This window comes from Perca fluviatilis, chromosome 13 (genome assembly GCF_010015445.1).
Source record: "Perca fluviatilis chromosome 13, GENO_Pfluv_1.0, whole genome shotgun sequence".
NCBI lineage: Eukaryota > Metazoa > Chordata > Actinopteri > Perciformes > Percidae > Perca > Perca fluviatilis.
Genome location: NC_053124.1, coordinates 18,161,095 through 18,184,417, shown reverse-complemented (window position 1 = coordinate 18,184,417; position 23,323 = coordinate 18,161,095). Strand labels below are relative to the sequence as shown.

The 23,323-nt window shown below is 37.5% G+C and overlaps 2 protein-coding genes across 2 annotated transcripts in view; one reads left to right on the top strand and one right to left on the bottom strand.

Annotated features, from left to right (window-relative positions):
• Positions 1-318: 318 nt before the first annotated feature.
• On the bottom strand, positions 319-18,811 carry tmem64 (transmembrane protein 64). The gene is made up of 3 exons (XM_039820640.1): positions 17,253-18,811; positions 4,547-4,702; positions 319-3,676 (listed from the first exon to the last, which is right to left on the bottom strand). Exons 1-3 carry the CDS (start codon positions 17,961-17,963, stop codon positions 3,485-3,487), a joined length of 1,059 nt encoding a protein of 352 aa, XP_039676574.1. The 5' UTR covers positions 17,964-18,811; the 3' UTR covers positions 319-3,484.
• A 3,934-nt stretch (positions 18,812-22,745) lies between these two features.
• The window catches only part of necab1 (N-terminal EF-hand calcium binding protein 1), a 45,286-nt gene continuing 44,708 nt past the window's right edge, over positions 22,746-23,323 (top strand). The window contains exon 1 of the mRNA XM_039821105.1: positions 22,746-22,929. Coding sequence (XP_039677039.1) covers positions 22,840-22,929 — 90 coding nt within the window. The 5' untranslated portion in view covers positions 22,746-22,839. The remainder of the gene's footprint in view (positions 22,930-23,323) is intronic.

The following is a 23,323-nucleotide window of genomic DNA, read 5'->3' as shown; positions in this document are numbered from 1 at the left end:
AGTTTGACATTTTACGCTTATATGCTTTCTGGCAAAGTTAGTTGGTAAGGTTATACGGCTCTCATGTAAATATTGCTATCAATGTTATCTGTAGCCTTATATTTAGCATACATACACGAGAGTTGTATCAATTCAACTTGCTAATGGAAAGTGTATGTCTCAAAATGTTGAACTATTCATTTAAGATCAAGTTTGATATTATTTTAGAAGAAGCGTAAATACTTGAATTAATAATATTCTGATTATAAATCCATAAGGTTTCATAAATGGTCAGTTTTTAAAATATATGTAGTTAAAAAAAACTGAACAAAGATTTTGTAACAAAGTTTGACAGGTTTTATTTTTTTTCATAAATAACATTGAACAAGCATTGTACAGTGATAAATATCTATATTAATACACTGTAAAATTCTCTGTATTACAAAATACAGTATATATGTAATGCACTTGATGCAGATGGGAAGTATTGCATTTCATAGCATCAAACGAGACCCTTAGCTTGACCCTTTGCGTTAATGTTATAACACTTTACTACTTTTAACAGTCCAGTTGTGTGTGCAGTTACATCCCAGATTCAGGTCTTGTGTGGGTGTCTATGAAATACACTTCCCGTAGGAATCAGTTGTTTCATAACTATATCTAAGTTAAGTAGAACCCACCTAGGAGTAACCAAAGTCTTTACTGTAAAACTGTTCATTTTCCCACAATCTTACATTTTCAAAATCCCAGGTGAGAGACTAAAATATGAAGTGTGTCCGCGGTGGCTGATTGAGTTTCATTTATGTGACTTTTGCATTAATCATGGTATAAAGTCCACTTCTTTTCCACTTCTGAGCAGAACAGCTTCATCGAATCACACTTTGTTTGGAGGGTAGGGACACTTCCTAAAAAATGTTACTGCTGTCAGGTGAAAGCCTTGCATATGTAGAGAAAAACTAATTTCCATGGCTTTAAAGCTTTAGTGCGTAAGTTTTTTATTTTAATGAACAGCCGTTACATTCAAGCCATTGCCAAATGGGTTGCTACAAAGCTAAGTCCATGTGCACGATGAAGGAAGGCTTGTATCATGTGGATGCACCGACAGAAACTACGCACTATAGCTTTGAAACAAAAAATTGTTGCGAGTAGATTTTATAAATCTTTCAGCCATAAAATGTACTCCTCTCTCTCTACGTAAACTTTTAATTCAAGTAAAAAAAAAAAAAAAAAAAAGGAAAATGTGTCAGAGTTGGATTCAGAAAATGTTCATGTGACAGGAGTGAAAGGTTGATCGCTAAACATCAATAAGCGATCAGTAGGTTTTAGGGACGCTCCAAAGAAGGTGCTACAAATCTGAACAAGCTGTTCTGATCACAGAAGTTTGTGTGTCTCTTCCAAATCATTGGCAGCGCAGACATGTCAGTCAGAGGCAGCGGGAGGTAACCGGCAGGTTGAACACTGAAACACAAACCTGGGAATATTAATACTCAACCTTACAGTGGAACATGGACTAACAACTCAAAATGCAGTTTTTGTTCACTTTTGAAAGAAATATAAATGGTTACTAGCTGATCTTTCACATCGGAAGTAAACAGCTATTCCCAACACATGGCAACAGATCTTATTGGTCGGACTTGTATCATATTTTTTTTGCTGTTGACTTTCAAACATTATTGCTAAATTCAGACAGGAATGGGGTACTTTCATCCAACATTTTGCATGGAAGTAACCAAGCTTTAAAGAGGGCTGACAGCATGAAATGTGTAGAGCAAACCCTAAATCTGGCTTTTAAGAAAGAAAAAGAAAAACATTAGTTCAAAAATTTAAATGAAAAAACAAAAACAAAAAGTTGTGCCAGCATTACAAATACAGGGACATAAAGATGAATATTTCATATAGGAGCCCTTATTATTCCTCAACCAGACTTTGTCTGAGGAGCAGCATCGAAATAATTCATGTAAAAATAAAAAATATTATCACATTCATCACTTTTAGTGTCCATGTTGTTTGATTGTCAGCTTCTGAGACACACAAGTTTTTCAACCAACCACATCCCTTCAGAGTTCAACTTATCTTTATGAAAATAATGTTTGTAATGGACTGCGCAAGAGAACCTATAGCATGAAAACTTTGTTTACAGATCATTTCTAGTTACCAGCAACGATAAGTTATAAAATAAAGTCACTCATAAGTCACATGTACCCTCAACTGAGGTGGGGCTAGTGTCATGGCATCTGATAAGTTTTATCAAAGAATAGCACATAAAAAAATAACAGCCTATTTATCTCATCTAGCTTACTCATCTATAATGTAAGTAAAACTTTAAACACAGACTCTGGTTTGTATTATTTTTGATGCGTGAGAGCAATTGTGATTAGTTTGGTTTCAGCACTGAAATATGACATTCATGCCATTTTGTCAACGTTCTTTGATGTATTGCACAGAATTGTCAAACCTACCATCTTAAGCAAAAACTATGTAATTATCCTAATGCATAATCTCACAGCCAAATAAAAATGTAAAACAAATGTAAAATCAAAATGAATTCTAAACATTTACAGGGAAGCTTGACATCTCAGTTTCAGCTCAGTGTGAGAATCTTTAGCAGAACATGTGGCTGTGCTACGAGGAGCTGATCAAGCTGCACTTCAACTTTGCTGGCAGAAACATTCCTGAGTTTCCTTCTGTGAAATCTGCTCCCCCCGCCAGCTGCTCTTATTAAAACTGCAGAAGTGCCAAAATGATCTCCGGGCAGACAAGGCCAATTCAGCTGATGTGGTCGTAAGCCAGCAGAAATCACACAGTAATGCACGGTGAGAGATTTCCCCCCTCTCTCCAAAGTCCAAAAATATGACACTTCACAAAAGTGAACAGGACTAAAAAGCCAAATCTTGCAAAAATATTAATAAGGCCCTTATTATTGTTAATGTGAATTAGCACTGGATGTAGACCGATCATAAATCCCCTAAAATAAAACAAAAACAGATGTAGTATGAAAGAAAGGTGCATAGGTTGGCATTCTTTTGAGACTGAAATGGAAAAACAATTCCTTGGTTCTCTAGAAAGCTCCAGATTGCACATTCATAGTGTTAGCAGGCAGTTAATACCTAGCTATTGTTTTTAAATCACTCACTCGCTCACTCAGCCACCTCTGATATCTCTAAACATTATCATTTCATTGACATATACTGTAAAAGAGTAAATTAAGTTAAGAATAGGTTAAGTACATCCAAAAAAAAAAAAAAAGCTCCCAAGATAATGTACCGCAAAACCATTTCCATCAGCACCATTTCTTTAAAAGGTGCGTGGTCACACACTTCTAGAACATCGTAAAGACATAGGCTTTTAGGGTTTTCTCACAAGGGTGGTCAGAATATGATGTAGAAAATTATAAACCACCAAAATGTTTCAGACACTGTCTAAACTCAACGGGTTCCCTTGAGTTCTGCAGTCTTACAGTTAGGTGACCAAGTCATACAAGCTACTGCCTCGTGTGGATTCACGGTCACACCACATTAATGCAGTTTCCACCGCTGGCTGAAGCCCTCTTGCTGCAGTAGGTGAACCCGCTGTGATTGGTGGAGGAACCGTTCAGGTGCGACGACTTCAGCTCCATCTGGCAGGCAGCGATGGCTGCGTTGAGCTCTACCTGTGCCCGGTGCACGACATAGAACATCAGGCCGATGCTGATGACGATCTGCAGAGAAAAGAGGAAGAAGTCACCATGTTGTGTTTGACACAAAGATGTACACAACAGTCATTTCTTGTTTATTCAATTTTGTATTCATTTTTTGAGGCTTTAATTATTGTTGAGGTGGTGAACTGAAATCCATTATATAATGAGGTGTGCCTAATATGTTGCTCTCCTAATAAAAGTACAAGGAGGGGAGGCAATACATTTGGTATACCTGTATACACAAACTATTGCAGTGCATTACTACCACACACTTCTGTCACAGAAATGGCCATAGTTTATAGCAGTGATATTTAACAGGGAGTCCATGACCCCTAGGGTGTCCTCAGAGTAAGTGTAGGGGGGCCGCTAAATTATGTCTATGTAGGTTATGTCTAATGTTTTAGAAAGTTTCTTTTTTCAAAAATTAAAATAAGTCTGAAAATATACAATCCATGAAATATGAATCCAACTTATTATTAGGAAAGATAATTTGGCCTATTTGTGAAGAAAACATTTAATTTACACACTGAAGATAAGCTTATTATAGGTAAAGTAGCCACTATGGTAGCCATAGAGTTAAGCTTAAGGATTCACTGTGCCTTCCACATGTATGTTTAACATTAAAACATGATGTATAAATAATATATATCTATTCATTTTCATCCAGTTTAACATACAACTCAATTTTATACAATATATGTACAGTAGTAGGGGGTCACTTCTCCATCTCTCTTTCAGTTAAGGGGTCCTTGGCCTAAAAAACGTTCAAGACCCGTGGTTTATAACACAGTTCTATAACACTTCTTACGGCTATAAAGTTAAATCAGAAATCTCTGGAAAAACTGCTAACTGTTACTGTTAACTAAAAAAAACTAGTTTGCTACAGCTCACCTGTAGGCAGAACACAAAGTAGCCGCTGATGCTCTGCTCAGCGATGACGTCCTCCATGGTGCGAAGCGTGGTGCCCAGGTAGGAGTTGAGAAGCTGAGTGGGCAACAGACCCACAGAGGAGGCCACCAGGTAGTTTGGCAAGGACACGTCTGTGATCTGAAAATGGAGAAACATCTTACAAACTTAAAAAAAAGGAGTTAAGCACACTGGAAAAACCTATACTAAGCTATAGTATAGAAAACTATAATTCAGTCAAAAAGCATCCGTTGTGCATTCAAATTTAAAACTAAGGTTGAAGTTCAATATCATTTGAGCAAGAGCTAAAACTAAAGCTAATTGACTATGCCACTATTTTGTAGATTTCAGTAGTAATACATAATATTAGAGAGGAGACAAAAGTTTAGACAAGAGTCAAGAGATTTTAAGTTTAAGATTGAGCCAGCTATCTGAACATAACACTATTGGGTTGATATTATTGGCATTTTTTAACCAAAACTACTCTTCAACACACAAAACATTTTTGTACTAAGGGTGTTACCATTAGTTTAAACATTTAAGAATGTAATATTTGTACCTATAGAAACTATAAGAAGGGGTGGGTTGCTGACAAAAGTAATAATAATAATGTTCTACCTTAATACCTGACTCTCACTTGACTAGCTTCTTCAGTAATATTTCACCTTGCTGAAGTTTTTTTAGGAAAGTTTTTACCAACGGAAGTTCAGAATGCCATTAATGAATAAAATGTAAACAGTGGTGCAGGACTTGATGGAATAGAAAACAGGTTCATTAAACTAGCTTTGCATATTCCCTTGTGTCCACTTGCCGATTTATTCAGCCTTTCTTTTTCTACATGCGAGTTACCAGCTATCAGGAAATGTGCATGCATCACTCAACTCTATAAAGGAGGTGATGTACTTGATCTGAAAAATTATAGACCTATATCAATTATATGTCCCATTGCTAAAGTCTTCAGAAACATTATTTATAATCAACTTTCACAATATCTCAGTATCGACAGTGTCCTATCACCATTTTAATCTGGCTTCAGGTCTAATCACGCAGCATCTACTCCCTACTTTAAATTCACCACAGGTGCCATCTTTATTGATTTAACTAAAGCTTTTGATTTTGTTGATCGCTATCTGCTTTTAGATAAGCTCCATTCTATTGGCTTTTCTGAAAATGCTGATGTGTGGTTTAATTCATACTTGCATAACAGAAATCAAAGTGACGTCCTACACGGAAGTAAATCTGGTCTGTTGATTCAACAAAGAGGTGTGCCCCAGGGCTCAACATTGGGACCACTTCTCTTCTCTATTTATGTAAATATTTACCATACATCTTCAATAACTGTTGTGTTCAACTTATTTTTTTAAATAATAATACATTTTGGTCAACAAAACAAAGTCCTATACTATAATCTTTGGTGTCAGACAAACTCAAATCCAAACCTGGTTCCTGTGCAATAACCTATACTGATTTTTTCTCTGCATAAAGTTGACAAGAAATATCTTTGTGTATGACTTGATTATGAACTGTCGAAATTGAATGTAAGAAGACACATTTACTGGCTTCAACTTATATTTAAATGTATATATATTTCAATTATCCTCCTTATTTACAACAACAACAAATTAACTAATCACTGCATTTTCCTGCACATAACCATCCAATCCAGACCCACTGTTTTGAGTGCAGCCAGGTCAAATGAATTAACACTGACAAAGAATTGCCCTGTAAAATACGTTCAAAAGCCAAATGATTCTAATGTCTTGAAGTGTTTTTTTTTATTCTTAATATATATTTATATACTATCCAGGGTTTCCCCCAGAAAAGTTGTTTAGCCTGGTGGCAAGTGTCTTTTTTTCCGACGAGGGTCGGCTAGGGCCAGTCACAGACTGATGGCAGCATTAATGTAGAGTCCAATAGTTTCTGTGATAACCGAATCATTGACGGAATGTCTATTATGGAACTATTATGTATTATTTTTTATTATAGTTATGTATGTTGACATGTAGGGGTGGGAAGAAGGATACCAACTAAAAATTAAAATGATGATACAGATGCATAGTTCAAGTTTTCTTCAATAAAATATTGTTTAAAGAACAAGATCACAGCTATAATGCAATGTTTGAGAAAAGCTGAGAAAATTGGCAAGATACTTTGAACTACGGCATATCACACGTCCTGCTCAGCGTCTCATTTCTTATCTCAGTACAACCAACTAAATATTGTACAAAACAATTATCTGTGTTACTGTCACCCTTGATCCCTTGATTAAGTGATAACATAAGCCAATGCGTGAGGATGTGACCTTGGCATTGTGTGCACAGTGGCTGATAGCAGTGTGTCAAGGGCCGCGGTGAGTTGCTGTAAGACACTGCCTCAGCCAAAATGCTATTAGGGCTGGAAAACATTTGTGTTAGAACCAGCCCAAGTGTCTCCTCACAGTGATAAATCATAAACCCTCTCCTGTTATCACACTACACACTGATTAGGTTTACATCATTCACCTGCAATACTGTGGAACTCCTTTTTAATGTCTCTTACTGGTTCGTGTCCAGGGAACACTACAAAAACGTTTAAAAAAAACGTTTCATTCTTCTTTCTTCATTCTTCTGACGTCGCTTTGCTATACACTGGCTTTACTAATACTAGTGCCCGTTGAAAATGTGCCTGTTTGGAACGGGCGATTGCTTGGCCTGTGGTATTGCTGCTTGTAGAATTCTTCAAAACCAAATTGTACCCCAAAATTACCAAAAGAAGGACCCCAAACCACTTAATATGCACCTCCACTACTGACTTACAGTGTAGGCTACGTCTACGTCAGAGGAAGACATTGTACTACTGTATTTACCTGACAGAGAACGTTGCAGATTTAGAATGTAATCACAAAATATCACAATGAAAATGTGGAGTAAGCAGACATTAGCGTCATGGACTCATGGCAGTGTGCTACCAATCCAGCCCATTATGAGAGCTAATCAGCACATATCTGCGTTCTTCAACCACCAGAACCGGACCGTGTGTGTGCGTGTGTGCACGCAGAGAGAGAGAGAGAGAGAGAGAGAGAGAGAGAGAGAGAGAGAGAGAGAGAGAGAGAGAGAGTTTTGGCAACGGTAATGTTATTAGTGTTGTAAGTTAGCAGTAGACTTAATTAACCCGACCCAGGGCGAGTCTGATGAAAACTGATGTGTCTGCCCGGTTCAACTCTGAGATTTTCTCGCATTGCATAGTGCTCTGAAGGAATAATCTGAGAGATTTATAGATAGATGCTCCGCGTCACCAATGTTGCAAAGAAAACTGCCGTTTGCAAAAAAACGTAAATGTGACACAAAGACTCTGCAGGGATGTAGAGCATGTCCACGATGGGTGACGTTAGTCATATGAGGACGTATAAGGTTATGTAGGCTACATAACTGATAGGTAGGCTAGTGTGTGGAAATGAAAATTCATCTATAGTCTGGGCCTTAATATCATCTCCTGACGTATGTTTAACTCCCTGAGAAATAATACAGCTTCTTCATCAACGGGATCGTCGACAAAAGGAAATGCCATGTTTTGAGAAATAAAACGTTTTAGTCTGCCCAACACAGTTAATAAACCAACCCTGTTTTTTTTAATTCATGCAGATAAACTGTGCTAAAGTTCGCCTGATACAGACTGAATGAATGAATGAGGAAATGAAAGAGCGCTGTGTCAGTGGGAGGAGACTGAGAGAAACTAGAGGTTTGTTGAAGAAAACCTGCTCCCGACCAGGTTAGGTTCAGAGGCTCAGTTACCATAGTAACTGACTCTGAGGTTAAGTTACCTCTCTTCTGAAACGGGCTGGAGTTACCCCTCTCTCTCTCTCAGGTTTCATTAACCTCCCTTTCTGAAACAGAAAACCCAGAGTTTCCCTCATCTCAGGGTTAACAAATGCAGAGTTTTCACTAAACCTGCTTTCTGAAACGGGCCCCAGATCTCAGAGACATGACATGTGAGCCTGTGAAATTGCAGACGTATAAAAGGAATGCATTCTTTTTCTCTCAGCCATCATCCCTGAGTTGTGAAGCACATGTCCTCTGAAGTCTCCTCCCACCCAGGCATCTAGCGTATGCAGCGGTGTAATATACGACCAAGGAAGGGCTAGTTGGTATTTTTATAACAGCGCAGAGAATTCCTACTGAAGCTCCTACTTGCTTCTGAAAGCCTGTGTATCGAAATAATCTGCAAATTCAAGTGAAGAAACGCCCCATCCTAGGCTTGACCTGATTTATTCAGATCAGCAGCAATGCAGGTCTGAATTTGTGCTTGTAAACAAAACAGGAAGACTTGACTGCATAGTAAATTTCAGGATTGCTACTGTGATGCGGTTTCCATTTTTATCTGGACACACACAGGGTTTACCCTTTGTACTGAAGGGTAAAGAACAGGACGTAATCAAAGGCTGCACAAACATGTTTGCCTGTAGTTAGGGTCATATAAATCATACAAGGAATTCGGCAATTGCTTCATCAGCTCATTATGACAGCAAAGGAATGGAGGTAGGCCAGCGAGCAGCGATAAAATGTAATAAAATACACATGGGGAGCTGAATACGTCTACTTTGTCCACAAAAGGATTCACAAACATTTTTTTCCTTTTGTTTTTTTTTTAATTAATGCCGTTTTTTGGGGGTTTTTTGTTTCCCCCCCAAAAAAAAAAAAAAAAAAATTCACCCAAAAAAAACCGGGGGCACGTTGAAATTTAGCCTCATCCACAGAAAGTGCTTATCAAGGTCAGAGCAGACAACACATAACTCCACCGTGAGCCAGCACAGGCCTGGAATGACCAAACCACAGTTAGATTAGAGCTGGGCAATATATCGATATTATATCGATATCGTGATATGAGACTAGATATCGTCTTTTTCTGAACTTACCAGACTGTTGTAACTGTTCTATTATTTGCCTTTACCCACTTAGTCATTATATCCACATTATTGATGATTATTTATCAAAAATCTCATTGTGTAAATATTTTGTGAAAGCACCAATAGTGAACACTACAATATCGTTGCAGTATCGATATCGAGGTATTTGGTCAAAAATATCGTGATATTTTATTTTCTCCATATCGCCCAGCCCTAAGTTAGTTTCACCTTTTATTGTGGAGAATAAGATAATAAAGATACAATATCAGCTAGGCTTAATAATGAACAACCGGGTAAGATGAATTACAAGATGTGCATAGTTAAGAGACTTGAGCTGGGTTTGAAACCCTTCCGGGCCGAGACGTGAAAATGTAGTAGAAAAGGCAGGCAAACTGGAAGTTTCAGCTTATTAGCCTGCATCTGGTGGGAACGGTTTATCTTCTCTATTGAATGCTCCACTCTGACCTTCACTTCTGCAGCTGGAAAAAAAATGTGTCACGCTGAGGTGTGTGAGGAGCCTGATTTTCTCCAGTCCCACTGACCTTGAATGATGGTTAATAGGGCTGGGCGATTTATTTCACCAAAACGACATAAAAATGTCTACTATGTATTTTTCTATATAATTTCTATCGCGATGCCGAAAAACCAGCTGCGTTATGGCAATATTTACCTCATTTGGATGATGCTTTACATTCTGATCCTTGCACATGTTCATTTTGCGCTTAAGTTTTTCATAAATGAGAAAACACACAGTTCCACATTGCCATATCATCCCTTTTTATCGCCAGTAAACTTGTTAGCAAACAGTTGCTTATTTACACATCTAGCCGTAACAGAGGAGCTACATTATTATATTAGTGTTTCTGGCCAAATGAGGCCAAACCTTTGCACAAATGCAAGTGCATTAGTAAAAAAGAAACAATCTATTTGTCTATAAATATGTAAACCTAAAAATATGTCAAAGGGAGCAATGTCAAAAACTCATGCAAATGAGTCAAACACAGATAAGCTGCATTTTCAAAGACAAACAACTGTCATGCGTTGAAACTAACCAAATATCACAAATTCAAACTGGCATACAACCAAATATGACCCATTTTTGTAACAACCTTCCTTTTCCTAAAAGTGTTTGCTTTCCTTGTAGATAATGACCCAGAGCAAGCAGAAGCAAAAAATAGTATTTCACAAGGCTGTCAATTAGCTAGCCTTTTAATTTGACCCTGGCAAACTGATTGTGAAGCACCAATAATGACACTGACAGTGGCAGCAGTTGGGGAACACAGAGTAAACCACCTGCCCCTTAGACTTTGACATCTCATTTTCACCTCTGCAGAATAAAACAGTAAGTCCAATGTTTTGACAACTGTTAAAGCATGATCCTTGCACAAGTGAGACATTGGCACTTATGCAAACAGAGCTATGTCCCAACCACGGAGCCCATTGTATGAACAGATGACAAAGAGAAACCGTTTAAGTTAGTCAGGCAAAAGAAAACCATCTGCTAGGTTTGTATGTCCTGTTCAAAGAAGTCTTTTTAAAAAGGGGACCATAATGTGGTACTAATACAGAGGAATCCTAATTTTTAGCATCACAAACTGCCTTATTTTTTAGCATGGAGCTTAAATTCAAGCCTAAATTTAATTCACAGCAGTATTTCCAGTAGGCATGTTTTCTGGTAATTCAATAAATAGTCTTCTATGAAATAACCACACGGTAAAGCCTTTTTTGTAAACTTCTGTGCAAATTACTGTGTGATTATTTTCTAATTTTATTATGATCTTTAGTGCAAAGTAAATGTAACATGCAAGGATCAGAACGTAAAGCATCATCCAAATGACAGTAAGGCATCATAACTCTTAACAGGAATCTGATCTACACCCTATTTCTCTGTAATAAATACTACATGTGAAAACATTTTATTTCTAATTTGTTTACACTGACAACAAAGGGGTGTCAACTCAATTTTGGAGGAGGCTGTAGGGAAGGGGATTATTGTTTGGGGTTAGATTATTTTGTTGTTTGTCAGTTTCTAAGATTTTGTATCCCCATGCATGTAAATAGGAGTTGATAAATCATTAGAAACAGCTTCCAATAGAATTCAATCAAATGTAAACTCAACATTTACCAGAAGTGAGAATATTTTGAATGAGTTGCAAATAGTAAGTGTTTATTGTAGGGTTGTTGTAAGTGCATAGAGCTATCAAAAGCAAAAGCCAAACACCCAATCCACCAAGAAATGTCTCAGTAAATCTGTCACCCCAGAAAATCTACTGGCTTTGTAACATGCAATTACTGTACTTGTGAATCTCACTTACATCATCTTATTTTTCCTTTTCTTGCCTCAGGCCTGTGCATCAACTCCTTCATGCTTTAAGCTATGAATGCCTTTCAAGCGCCCCCTTCACATTCACTTCTGGATGTTTATGCTACTGTTGGTTTCTGCCTTCAACACTGTTGAGTCTCTTCTCATCAGATATTTTTCCATAAACACGGTGCAATATTCAAAACAGCTAAAGTTAAGGGGAATAGAAATATCACTAGTCACTTAAACAGTATCTATGAAATATGGCATATGATGACTTGACTGCATTTTAATCCAGCTGCTTTCTGTGGTGTTAATCGCTTTAAAATGTGCACTGTACTTTGAAATGAAATGTTGTTTAAATAGGCTAAATTCCAATTTAACTAGAATGAACTGAACTTTGTCCTTTTTGCCGACATCATTCTTGGACATGTGTGCTACTAGTCATTTTAAAGTAATGCATTGTATGAGAGTCAATTTGATTAGCCTCATATTTCAAATCAGAGAACCGTGCTTGATCAAAAATGCCTGCACACTGACTCTGAAATCAAATTTATATAGATATATACGTTTCATCCCATTTGGATATTTGTCAGGTCACAATTATGGTTTGTGTAGATATGCCATGCACTTTAAAGTGCCCATATTTTGAAAAAAACACTTTTTCTGGGATTTGGGGTGTTCTTTTGTGTCTCTGGTGCTTCCACACACATACAAACTTTGAAAAAAATCCATCCATGCTGTTTTGAGTGAGATAAGGTTTCTGAATGTGTCCTGCCTTCAGTCTCCTGGTGAGCTGTTCAAAATTGGCTCAGACTGTGACGTCACAGTCCGAAATGAGCTGGCTAACCACAACCGTTAGCTCGTTAGCATGCTAACCGTTAGCATTAGCATGCTAACGCTAATGCTAACCGTTAGCATTAGCATGCTAACGCTAATGCTAACGCTAGCATGCTACGTCGTTCTCAATAGCAAAGCACTGCTACAACACACACAAGTTCACCATAATCTACAAAAGAACTACTTACATGTGTGCCCTCATTTAGAAGTCTCCCAGCTAATCCTGCCTTGTAACTGATCAAAGTTGGAGAAACAGACTTTCTTTTACTGTCTCTAGAGTTAGCTAGCTGACATGATCTACATCTGAGCTACTGAGCATGTGCGAGTGCAATCAAAGATAGTACACAAGAAGAAGATGAAAAGAGGTCTCACTCTGTAGCTAAAACAGAAACCAGGTGAAAAGAGGATCTGCAGCAGTGAGAGAGAGTTGTGCAGTACAACAAAAATATGGTGTTTTTTGAAAATTAAACGATGTAAACCTATTCTGGTACAACCTTAAAATACAGTTATGAACCTGAAAATGAGCATAATATGGGCGCTTTAACAAACTGTAACTCTGCAGTTACTTGCTTGAGGATATAAGCAAACCTGATACTGTGTTGCTGTTGGTGGTACTCCAGTACACTTAAGTTCCAGCTACTTAATCTATGTTTTCTCCATTTTCGCAGCCTTATTAGTCATATATTTCTTGTCCTGCCTATGCACCACCGGTCTAGATACTTGTATATCGCATTGCACTTGTCTGCTTTTTTTGCACTTCTGGTTGGACGCAAACTGCATTTCACTGTCTTTGTACTTATACACTGCACAATGACAATAAAGTTGAACTTTAATCTTATTATTTCAATATTTAGGGTAAACAACCTTGTGATATTGTTTGTTTTATTGATTGTGATTTTTTTTAGGAGAAGGCTAATGTAAGACAATTATGTAATGGAATCAATCTGAAAATGTGGTATTAGTGAGGCACTTCCAGCTCCATGTGCGATATTGTATTATCTGGTGAAATTTGAGGCAGTGATGAGCTTTTTTGTAGCAGAATGGCTTGAAATACTCTGGAGAGCTCAGCCTGAATGGCTACATGACATCAAGTTCACGCTCAGGTGGGTATTCTCCATTAATCTTTCAATTACAACTGGCATAACATTTTTCATGTTACGTGACCTTCCAGCTGATTTCCTACAACACACAGTAACACATGCATCGAGGCTCATACTACCATTTTGAGGTATAGATGGGTTGACTAAGAAGGGTAATCAGCGAGGATAAATTATTCATGCCATGTATGAAGGTCAACGGTCTCAGGTTAACTGTAGGAGAGCAGGTGAAAGCAATATCCTAATACTGCTAAGCCTTATGTTTGTTGCCTTGACCAATGACTTTAGGTTTACCTCACAAAAAAATGTCCATGATTTAGTCTTTACTAAATCACGTGGTATCGTATATTACTCCAAACATTAAAAACCTTAACTAGGACTTGAACATGTGATACGGATAGTTTGAACTGATGAACATATATTTGATGTCCTTAGGCAACAATAGAATCCATTTCATAGGATGACTTTTCTTTCTCTGGGGACTGGCCTTATATTTTCTTTCCTGCTATTAGATTTTGTGGTCTGCCTTGAATAATGAAGTAACAGGTCACCTACTCTGTTCAAAGTCCAAAATTCATCACAACTAAAATGATAACATCAAGCCTACATATTACTCCCTGTGTCTTCTTTAAGGCTGGTTTCCGGGTAGTTATGATTTCCCCTGTGTGTTAGGTTGGCCTAGCAATAAGAAAATAATTTCTTTTTAAAATCAAAAAGGTCACACGTTTGATTCTCATGACTGCAAGTGATTTGTGAAAAGAAAAAATAAGAGTGAAAAAAGAGAGAAAAGTAGGCTACATTACAAACAAATCAGTATATACTGTGATAAAATATCGCAATGTAGGGTATTTTGGAAGTCACACTGAGTAAATATACATAAATAATGTTCAATAATGTACAAATGAATTATAAATACCATGGTAATGTTGATGCCCGTTATAGTAGGCTATGCAGTTGAACAAAGCAGAATAAAAAACAATTTTTCTCCCAGTGGGGAGTTTTTGGCAGCTATCATTATGAGCAATGTAACACATGTTAATAATTAACATATAAGTAGAAATTATCCTGTACAACAACATTATAAAAAATATGAGAATGTCAATAATATAAATTGGCTAATTGGGGAACTCAGTGGTAGTTAAGGAAGGGTGATTTGATATAGTGTCCCAATCCTTGTGAAATTCATAGATTGCCTTAAACACTCCTACAGGCCCTCATTTCCTTTTCTTATTGAAGTCTACGATGCAGTGTCTTTTTGAAGACTTGCTAAAGTAAATCCACTGAATATCTTCTGTGATTATCAATTTTTCCTTGTTGAAAACTATTGAAGTGAAGTCATTACATTTACCACTAACATTACTGCAACAAGGCTTGGTTGAATACTTGATTTTGATTGGTCAATCACTTCATTCTGCGATCTAGTACTTCTATATAACAGACCATTACCATGTAGCCTATAACAGATAGTTGCCATGGAGTTCTGATTATTGAAGGGCTGACAAATACAATCTTTTTTTTTTAAATCAGTATTTGTGCTCAAAGGAAAAGAGCTAACAGAGCATTAGTTAGCTCCATTGTTAGCTCATCAGTGTGACCTAGCTTCCTCCAGAGAGTCGTGCTCATCAGTGGTAAAGTTATCCATCCCGACCGAGTAACCTCTATGAGTAGCCCTATTATAAGCTGTGGAATAAGCGGAAAAATGTAGAGCGAGCCTGTTGTTATCTCATTACCTGTTTCTCTAACCAAACTCCTAATTTTTTGTCTCCATCTATAGAGTTGTGATGATACCAACGTGTACGCCCAGCCGTTGCACAATGAAAATTGACATGTGCCATCAGCCCAATGCCATTGGCATTGTCATCGAAGGACATCGAGTGGTCAGAGGTCTTTACAACTTGTTACAACTATACTGCCTACTGTTTGGACTTACTTATTAACTGGATATGAAATATCCACCACAACTGCAGCATACATTTGAGACGTACCAAAGGCTCTTTGTTGCAACAGACCCCCATGCGCCCTAAACCATCATCCAAATCCCCTCAACAACTTGTCTTAGGTGACTTTTTGTCACTTATATCACCTTGGTAGGTGAGACTACACATACTGTTGCATTATAGCATAATGTGAAATGTTCAGGGTGATATATTGTCTGAATTTAACATAATCATGCTTAGCTCAACTTCTTCTATTTCATACTATTTACTTAAAAAAAAATATCTCTTCATCAAAACTCAATGGCAAAGTCAGAATTTTTCTTTTCAGTCATATTGTTGTGCCTTTAAAATAAATTGACAGGTAACTGTTCAGTTTTTCGTGCTACATGATGAAAACACTTTTGGCAAGTTATTCCGGTAAAAGAATTTCAGTTTGCATTTGTGTTCATTCTAATGTGCCTTAAATGAAAACTGACTTAACTGTTTACCAGTAGATACACGTACTGTGTGTAGTAATTCAGCAGTTCTTAAAAATGTTTTTAAAATTGTTATTGCAATTTTAATGTGATGTTATGTCTCACAATTACATTTTATTGCGGGTAATGTTTACATACACCACAGGTCAAAAGTTTGGGGTCACTTAGAAATTCTCATTTCTGAAAAAAAAAAAGGAAAAAATTTTTTTTTTTTTTTTTGTTTTTTAATCAGGGCAGCAGTTTTCAGATTACATTATGTGCTTACATAATTGCTTTCCATTCTCCAATGTTTTCTCAGTTAGCCTTTTAAAATGATATCAGATGAGTAAACAGAATGTGCCTTTGGGACATTGGATGAATGGTTGCTGATAATGGGCAATGTAGATATTGCATTAAGGATCAGCCACTTCTTTCTACAACAGTCGAGAACCCTTTTGCAATTAAGCACATAATGTAATCTGAAAACTGCTGCCCTGATTAAAAAAAGCAATGCAACTGATCAGATGGTATTCTGTCTGTAATGGAGTGGAATGGAAATTTCTAAGTATACCCCAAACGTTTGACCGGTAGTGTATACTGTATGGCCTGTTTTGTAATAGTGCAAGTAGTAAATAGTACTGTTAGAATTAAAACTTTTGAAACAATGTTTTTTTTTTTTTTAGAAATACATTTTATAATCTTAAATCTGTCTTTATGTTGTTCTTCTTAATATGAAATTGTTATTGATGAGAGAGGATCTAACAATCAAAAGGTATTGTTTGGGATATAGATATGCATTTTTATAGCTGTTAATGCAGCAACATTGATTTACCAGGATGCAATGGAGTTCATTCACATGTGTGATTAGGTTAATTTTACTTATAAAATTGACTTAATGAAACTTAAATTATAGGTTGCTACAAGTAATCTATACTCATTTTAATTGTGTTTAATGTCATATACAAGTGAGTTACGTTTACTAAGAAAACTAACTCAATAATATTAATTAAGTAAACTTGATTTTTCTGGGTTCACGTTAAGTATTGTTGCAGTGTTCATGCTACTTAAAAAAGCCTTGAAGTAAACAAAACACAAAATGCCCAATGAAAACTCTTACCTCACTTTTTATAAGTAAAACAAAGGTATTACTTTTTAGAGTGTAGTGTTTTCATACTCACCGAGAAAACTGCATTTTGGAGCCCAAATGGTATGGGGGTGAGTCTCGCTAAGGCCACAACTTTTAGTCCACTTCCTCCCTCCACCACTCGTATGACTGCACTGAGCTGTTCACTGTTTCCAACCTTGTTAAGCACCCAGTCAGTCAATAGTCGTTTACACACCAGGTGTGCCACAAAGGTCCCTATTAAAACTCCCACCATAACTAGTCCCATGCCCAGCACAAAGCCGTAGAGGTAGCCAGCTGCCACATTAAGAACAATATATCCCCATCCACACGGGAACGACACAATAATTAAACCAACTATAAACAGCAAGGCTCCAACGAAGCTGTCCAAGCTCTCAACCCAGAGCAGGAGGTCCTTGAGGTATTGGCGCACCAGTGCAACCGAGGAGAAGCACACAGCAGTCAGGATGCATGCCAGCAGGGCGCTCTTGAAGCAAAAGGTTGTGATACAGCATGGGTGTCTGAACTCTCCACTGTTGCTGAAGGTCGTTCCCCCTGTGTCACTGATAACCTCGGGGTCTCCATCTGACCTCCCTATGCCGGCCCCTGTCTCGTCAAAGGTGCTGCATATCAGGATGTCAATTTTGTCACATTCATCTGTGGCAGTCCTCTGCAGCCAGCGATTCAGCTGGATCTGCGCCTTGCCCACCGCATGCTTGACAAGCTTGGTGAAAAGTTGCACAGTGGTGGACCCTGACACTGACATGATGGCCCTCAGATGAGCTCTGGGGACCAGCAGCAAGGCTCAGATGAACTGTCCGACCTGAAGACAGCTATGACGTTTGAGGTTTCCAGACAGTCTTTACATCCAGCGCAAGTCCATGTCTGGCAAAATTAATTTTTAACAGAGCAACGTGTCTATGTACTTTTAAGATGGCTTTAGCAGTGGTAACCCATTGCCATGCAAATCTGACAGCAACTTTGTAGTGAGACATACAGATGAAATCCGTCACTCTCCTTGGCCATTACACGAATTGTCCAATTTAACGATGTTTATCTTGGGTAAACTAGCTGAGCAACGTGCCAGTCCAATGACTTAAAAGCGCCAATTTTGTAGTCTCTGTCTGAAACACTCGACATATTCAGAGTTGCTACCCCTCAGCCTGGACAGTGTAGTGTAGGATGGAGGGAGCTGTCACGGTAAGAAAGATGAGTGCAGTTACAAAACAATCAGCTCTTCTTTGGACTGAAATGACCAGAGTCGAAGTGTTGCAAGAACATCAACTTTTATGACTCCACCAGCGTTGCCATCCAGCTAACGTTAACGTACTAGCAAAAATCACTACAAGGCTAACTTACTCCTGTCGTTAGCTAACTAGCTCGCTGCGTGAATAAAGTCCACCGTTGCATTTCAGAAACTAAACCGCCGTAGCTGGCCTCCTCATACGCTTCTCCCGGACAACAGAGCGACAAACGAGACGAAGAAATCGCATTGGGAAAAAAATGTTTGCTCTTTCTTTGCTGGCTGGCTGTTATTACCGTCCCGTCTTCCTTCCTTCCACAGTGGAAACTGCTGCTGTTGACGCAAAGCTATTCATACAGACCACTGTTTGTGTCCCAGAATGCCAAGTGACCCCAGCCCACGTGACCAATCGGTTTGACGTTCTCATCCAATCAGAGCGCTCCGATTGTCATCCTTGTCATCGCGAGATTTTCGCGGGGGTTCACGACAAATTGTTTGTTTTGTGTCACTTCTGCCACTTACCCTCTTATACACATCCATGGTGTTACCACAACACATAAACTCAACTACCATGCCATGATGTGGTACTTCAACAATTTAAATTAAATTACTTAAATGAATAGGGATTTTAAATCTAACCACAAAAATGAGAAGCAGTTTATCAATTAGGAGGCAGTGGTGCAAGATTATATTTTTTATTTATGTAGGCTATTAAAGCAGCAATACCAGACTATACAACTACACTTAATACACAGATCCATTAAAATTACTATTGTTTACTATTTAATAACACATCATATTTTTTTATAAATGTATCATGTTTTGTTTGAATAAAATGGAAGAACTTGTAAGTGGGCCTTCAAGTAACTCATAATTGTACTTAAGTAGCCTACATTACTTGTGGACATGTAAGGCAAGGCAAGGCAAGGCAGCTTTATTTGTATAGCACATTTCAGCAACAGGGCAATTCAAAGTGCTTTACATAAAACATTAAAGAGCAGTAAGAAAACAATTAAAAACAATTTAAAAACATTAATAAACAAATTAAAAACATTAAAAGACAATAATAAAATTGATAGTGCAGTATAAGAATAAAAGTTACAGTGCAGTATAAGAAATTAAAGTTAATAAAATAGATTATTTAAAGAAAAGCAACATCAAAAAGATAGGTCTTTAGCTTAGATTTAAAAGAACTGAGAGGTGGAGCGGACCCACAGGTTTCTGGGAGTTTGTTCCAAATATGTGGAGCATAAAAACTGAACGCTGCTTCCCCCTGTTTAGTTCTGACTCTGGGGACAACAAGTAGACCTGTCCCAGACGACCTGAGAGGTCTGGGTGGGTCATAATGTAGTAGCAGATCAGAAATGTATTTTGGCCCTAAACCGTTTAGTGATTTATAAACCAGTAAAAGTATTTTGAAATCAATTCTTTGAGGCACTGGAAGCCAGTGTAGAGACTTCAGTACTGGAGTGATGTGATCCACTTTCTTGGTCTTAGTGAGGACTCGAGCAGCAGCATTCTGAATCAGCTGCAGCTGTCTGATTGATTTTTTGGGGAGACCTGTAAAGACACCGTTACAGTAGTCAAGTCTACTGAAGATAAAAGCATGGACAAGTTTTTCCAGATCCTGCTGAGACATAAGTCCTTTAACCCTTGATATATTTTTAAGGTGATAATAGGCTGATTTTTTTATTATGTTAATGTGGCTTTTAAAATTCAGGTCTGATTCCATGACTACACCAAGATTTCTGGCTTTGTCTGTTGTTTTCAACATTGTCGTTTGAAGCTGAGCGCTGACTTTCAATCGTTCCTCTTTTGCTCCAAAAACAACCACCTCCGTTTTTTCTTCATTTCATTTAAGAAAGTTCTGGCACATCCAGTCATTAATCTGTTCAATGCACATATTTAATTGTTGTATTGGGCTATAGTTCCCTGGCGATAAGGTTATGTAAATTTGGGTGTCATCCGCATAACTATGGTAACTTATTTTGTTGTTTTCCATAATCTGAGCCAGTGGAAGCATGTAGATGTTGAACAGAAGAGGCCCCAGAACTGAGCCTTGGGGAACTCCGCACGTCATATTTGTATGCTCAGATGTATAATTACCTATAGACACAAAGTAGTCCCTATTCTTTAAATAGGATTCAAACCACTTTAGTACTGAGCCAGAAAAACCAACCCAGTTTTCCAATCGGTCAAGCAATATGTCATGGTCTACCGTATCAAATGCAGCACTGAGATCAAGTAATACTAAGACTGAAATTTTGCCACTATCTGTGTTTAAGTGGATGTCATTAAAGACTTTAACAAGAGCCGTCTCAGTGCTGTGGTGTGATCGAAAACCTGACTGGAAGGCATCAAAACTGTTGTTTAGCGATAAGAAAAGGTTGAGTTGTTGAAAAACCACTTTTTCTATGATTTTACTTAAAAATGGAAGGTTTGATATTGGCCTATAGTTGCTCATTAGTGTCGTGTCTAGATTGTTCTTTTTTAGGACACATGTACACATTTACTTTAATTGTTAGGAAGGACATATGTGTATAAACTATGCTGACAATTAGAATTGGTGGAATAAGTAGGCTACTCACATTGTTTACTCAAGTAAAAGTAAAACCACAATTTCCAAAGATATTATTAAACGTAGAAGTCTTGCACTCAAAGGTTTGCTTAAGTTTAAAGTAGGCTAAGTACTACTTAAGAGCACAACTTGAGTAAATGTACATGTTCCAACACTGGAGTTAAGTTGTATGGTCATCAATCATTTGTGGAAGTCATATCACACTCACAAAATGTAATTCACCCATTTTTAACTAAAAAGAAAAAGAAAAGTAGGATTTCTAGTGTGCAACAGAGTTTGTATTTATATTCTCTTGTATTTATAAGAGTATACAGTATAACATAGTAGCCCAAGGGGAATCTTCCTGCTTGGCATGCTCACCATAAATTCATCATGAGGCGAGTGAAGCAGACAATATGTGCATTCATGCATCTACAACAGCTCCGCCTGGCTCTCCCAGCTGTGGGTAAAGAGAGCTTTTTTTGTAGTAGTTCTCAAAAAACTTTGTGTCGCTTCCACTGTCTCAAAGGCTTTTGAATTTTGAATTCATATTCACATAGATTACATTACCTTACACTTGAAGATGATCATGTTCATTTATATGGTGGGATTGACTGCTGCGCTGTTGTAACACCCCACTAGATGGAACTGTTACACAGTTTTGCAAGCAACCCACAGTGTTTATTTATGAGTAGGATTACTCTGTATTTATGTGAAAACATTTAACACTTGACAAGCTAATCCAATTCATCACCAGGTTGTATTGGGTACATTTCATCAGAGGGCAAACTGTTTCACAAAGCAAAGCTATTTGTTAGTTTGTGTCTTTATTCTTTCCCAGTCAAGTGTATTTTCCTATATTATTCTTCCTAATTGATGAAGATGCGCAAAATGCAATTTGTAATGTTGTTATGATGCTGTAGATGTTACAACGCGATGAAATAAATCAATACAAATGGTTACCAACTGAACATGAAATGTCATGTCAACTTAAATCCAACAAGGAGCACAATTTGGAAACCCTTAAAAGAGACTGGCCAGGCTATGAGATTTACAGTAGGCTAAGTCTTTATCTTTCAATTTAAAAAGATGTCAGAAAAGATCTCTTTATCCCATTTTTCAGAATACCTGTGGGGAAAATGTCTAAGGCCACAGAGAGAACATTATAAACGACTTGTTTACTTCTTTATCTTGTAACAAAAATGTGTAATATGGCACTCCTATCTGAGGCATGTGCTAATTGTGATGCTCAATTCGCTGTATGTTGTAGACATGTGGATTGATTACAGTAATGTTATCTGTATCAGTAAACAGATTTTTCAGTGATTTGACAGTGGTCGTTTATTATGCACAACGATACAAAACAGAAGGGAATACATTTGAGTCATTTGAGTGGCCGGAGTGAGCGGAGATGCAGGTTTGGACCACTGACTGAGGCGCCGTCAAGACTGACGGAGAAAGCAAGTACATGGCAGGAAGTTCAGTGATTTGCTTTCAAAATAAAAGCATATAGCTTTAGGAAAAGTCTCCGTGTGTTTAATAGCAACGAAAAGAATAGCCTCAAAATCATCCACAAAACAAATGAGATCACGTTTGAGCGGAAAACATGTGGAAAGAAAGGAGGGCAGAAAAACATCAAGCTACTTTTTGTTGTGGTATCGTACGAAATAATAATGAATGGTTGAATTGTGAAACTTTAATCCGGAAGTTGTGCGTATTTCTTTTCCAGCTGCCTTGACCGCGTTAAGCCGTCGCTCTTTTTGACCATTGGCTTTGATCAGATAAGAGGTTAATGTAGACACATTCTTTTGCACAGTAGGTATAACTGAAGCTACATTTTGAATGATGGATTGTTCAGAGGAGGTTCAGTCTGTGTCTGAGGAGCCCACAGCTCAAATGGAACTAAAAAGGGGAATGTCGATTTTCATTGATGTAAGTAAATAAATCCATAAATCCTTATTTATAGTACAAAATATTTCATCTTCACTAATCACTAGGCTAATAATGCAAAAACAGTTAAGCATAATGCATGACTATATTATAATTTTCTAATTACTTAGGTAACAATCTAAAGCCTATAGCAGAACAAAATCAAGGAAAACAAAATCATGCTTCCCAGATAAAACAGATTTTTATTGATGAAATCTAAGTTTTAATTAATTTTAATCTGTTGGAGGTTGTTTTTTTTTATCACCTAAGTTATTATGGATCCCCCTAATGCATGCAGGGTACAGAGGGGTTTAACGGTTTATAGAATTTATTCATTTGACAAGCCTGACCTTGAATTTAGATTCATTGTGTCAGGATTTCAAAGGCTGATCATCCA

What these genes read in the sequence shown, in the direction of transcription:
- tmem64 (XM_039820640.1), bottom strand. Translation starts at nt 17,963, where the DNA reads ATGTCAGTGTCAGGGTCCACCACTGTGCAACTTTTCACCAAGCTTGTC. An exon ending in TCCAAAATGCAGTTTTCTCG is followed by an intron (nt 4,703 to 17,252) that starts GTGAGTATGAAA and finishes CTCCATTTTCAG; the next exon opens with ATCACAGACGTGTCCTTGCC. An exon ending in ACTTTGTGTTCTGCCTACAG is followed by an intron (nt 3,677 to 4,546) that starts GTGAGCTGTAGC and finishes TTTTCTCTGCAG; the next exon opens with ATCGTCATCAGCATCGGCCT.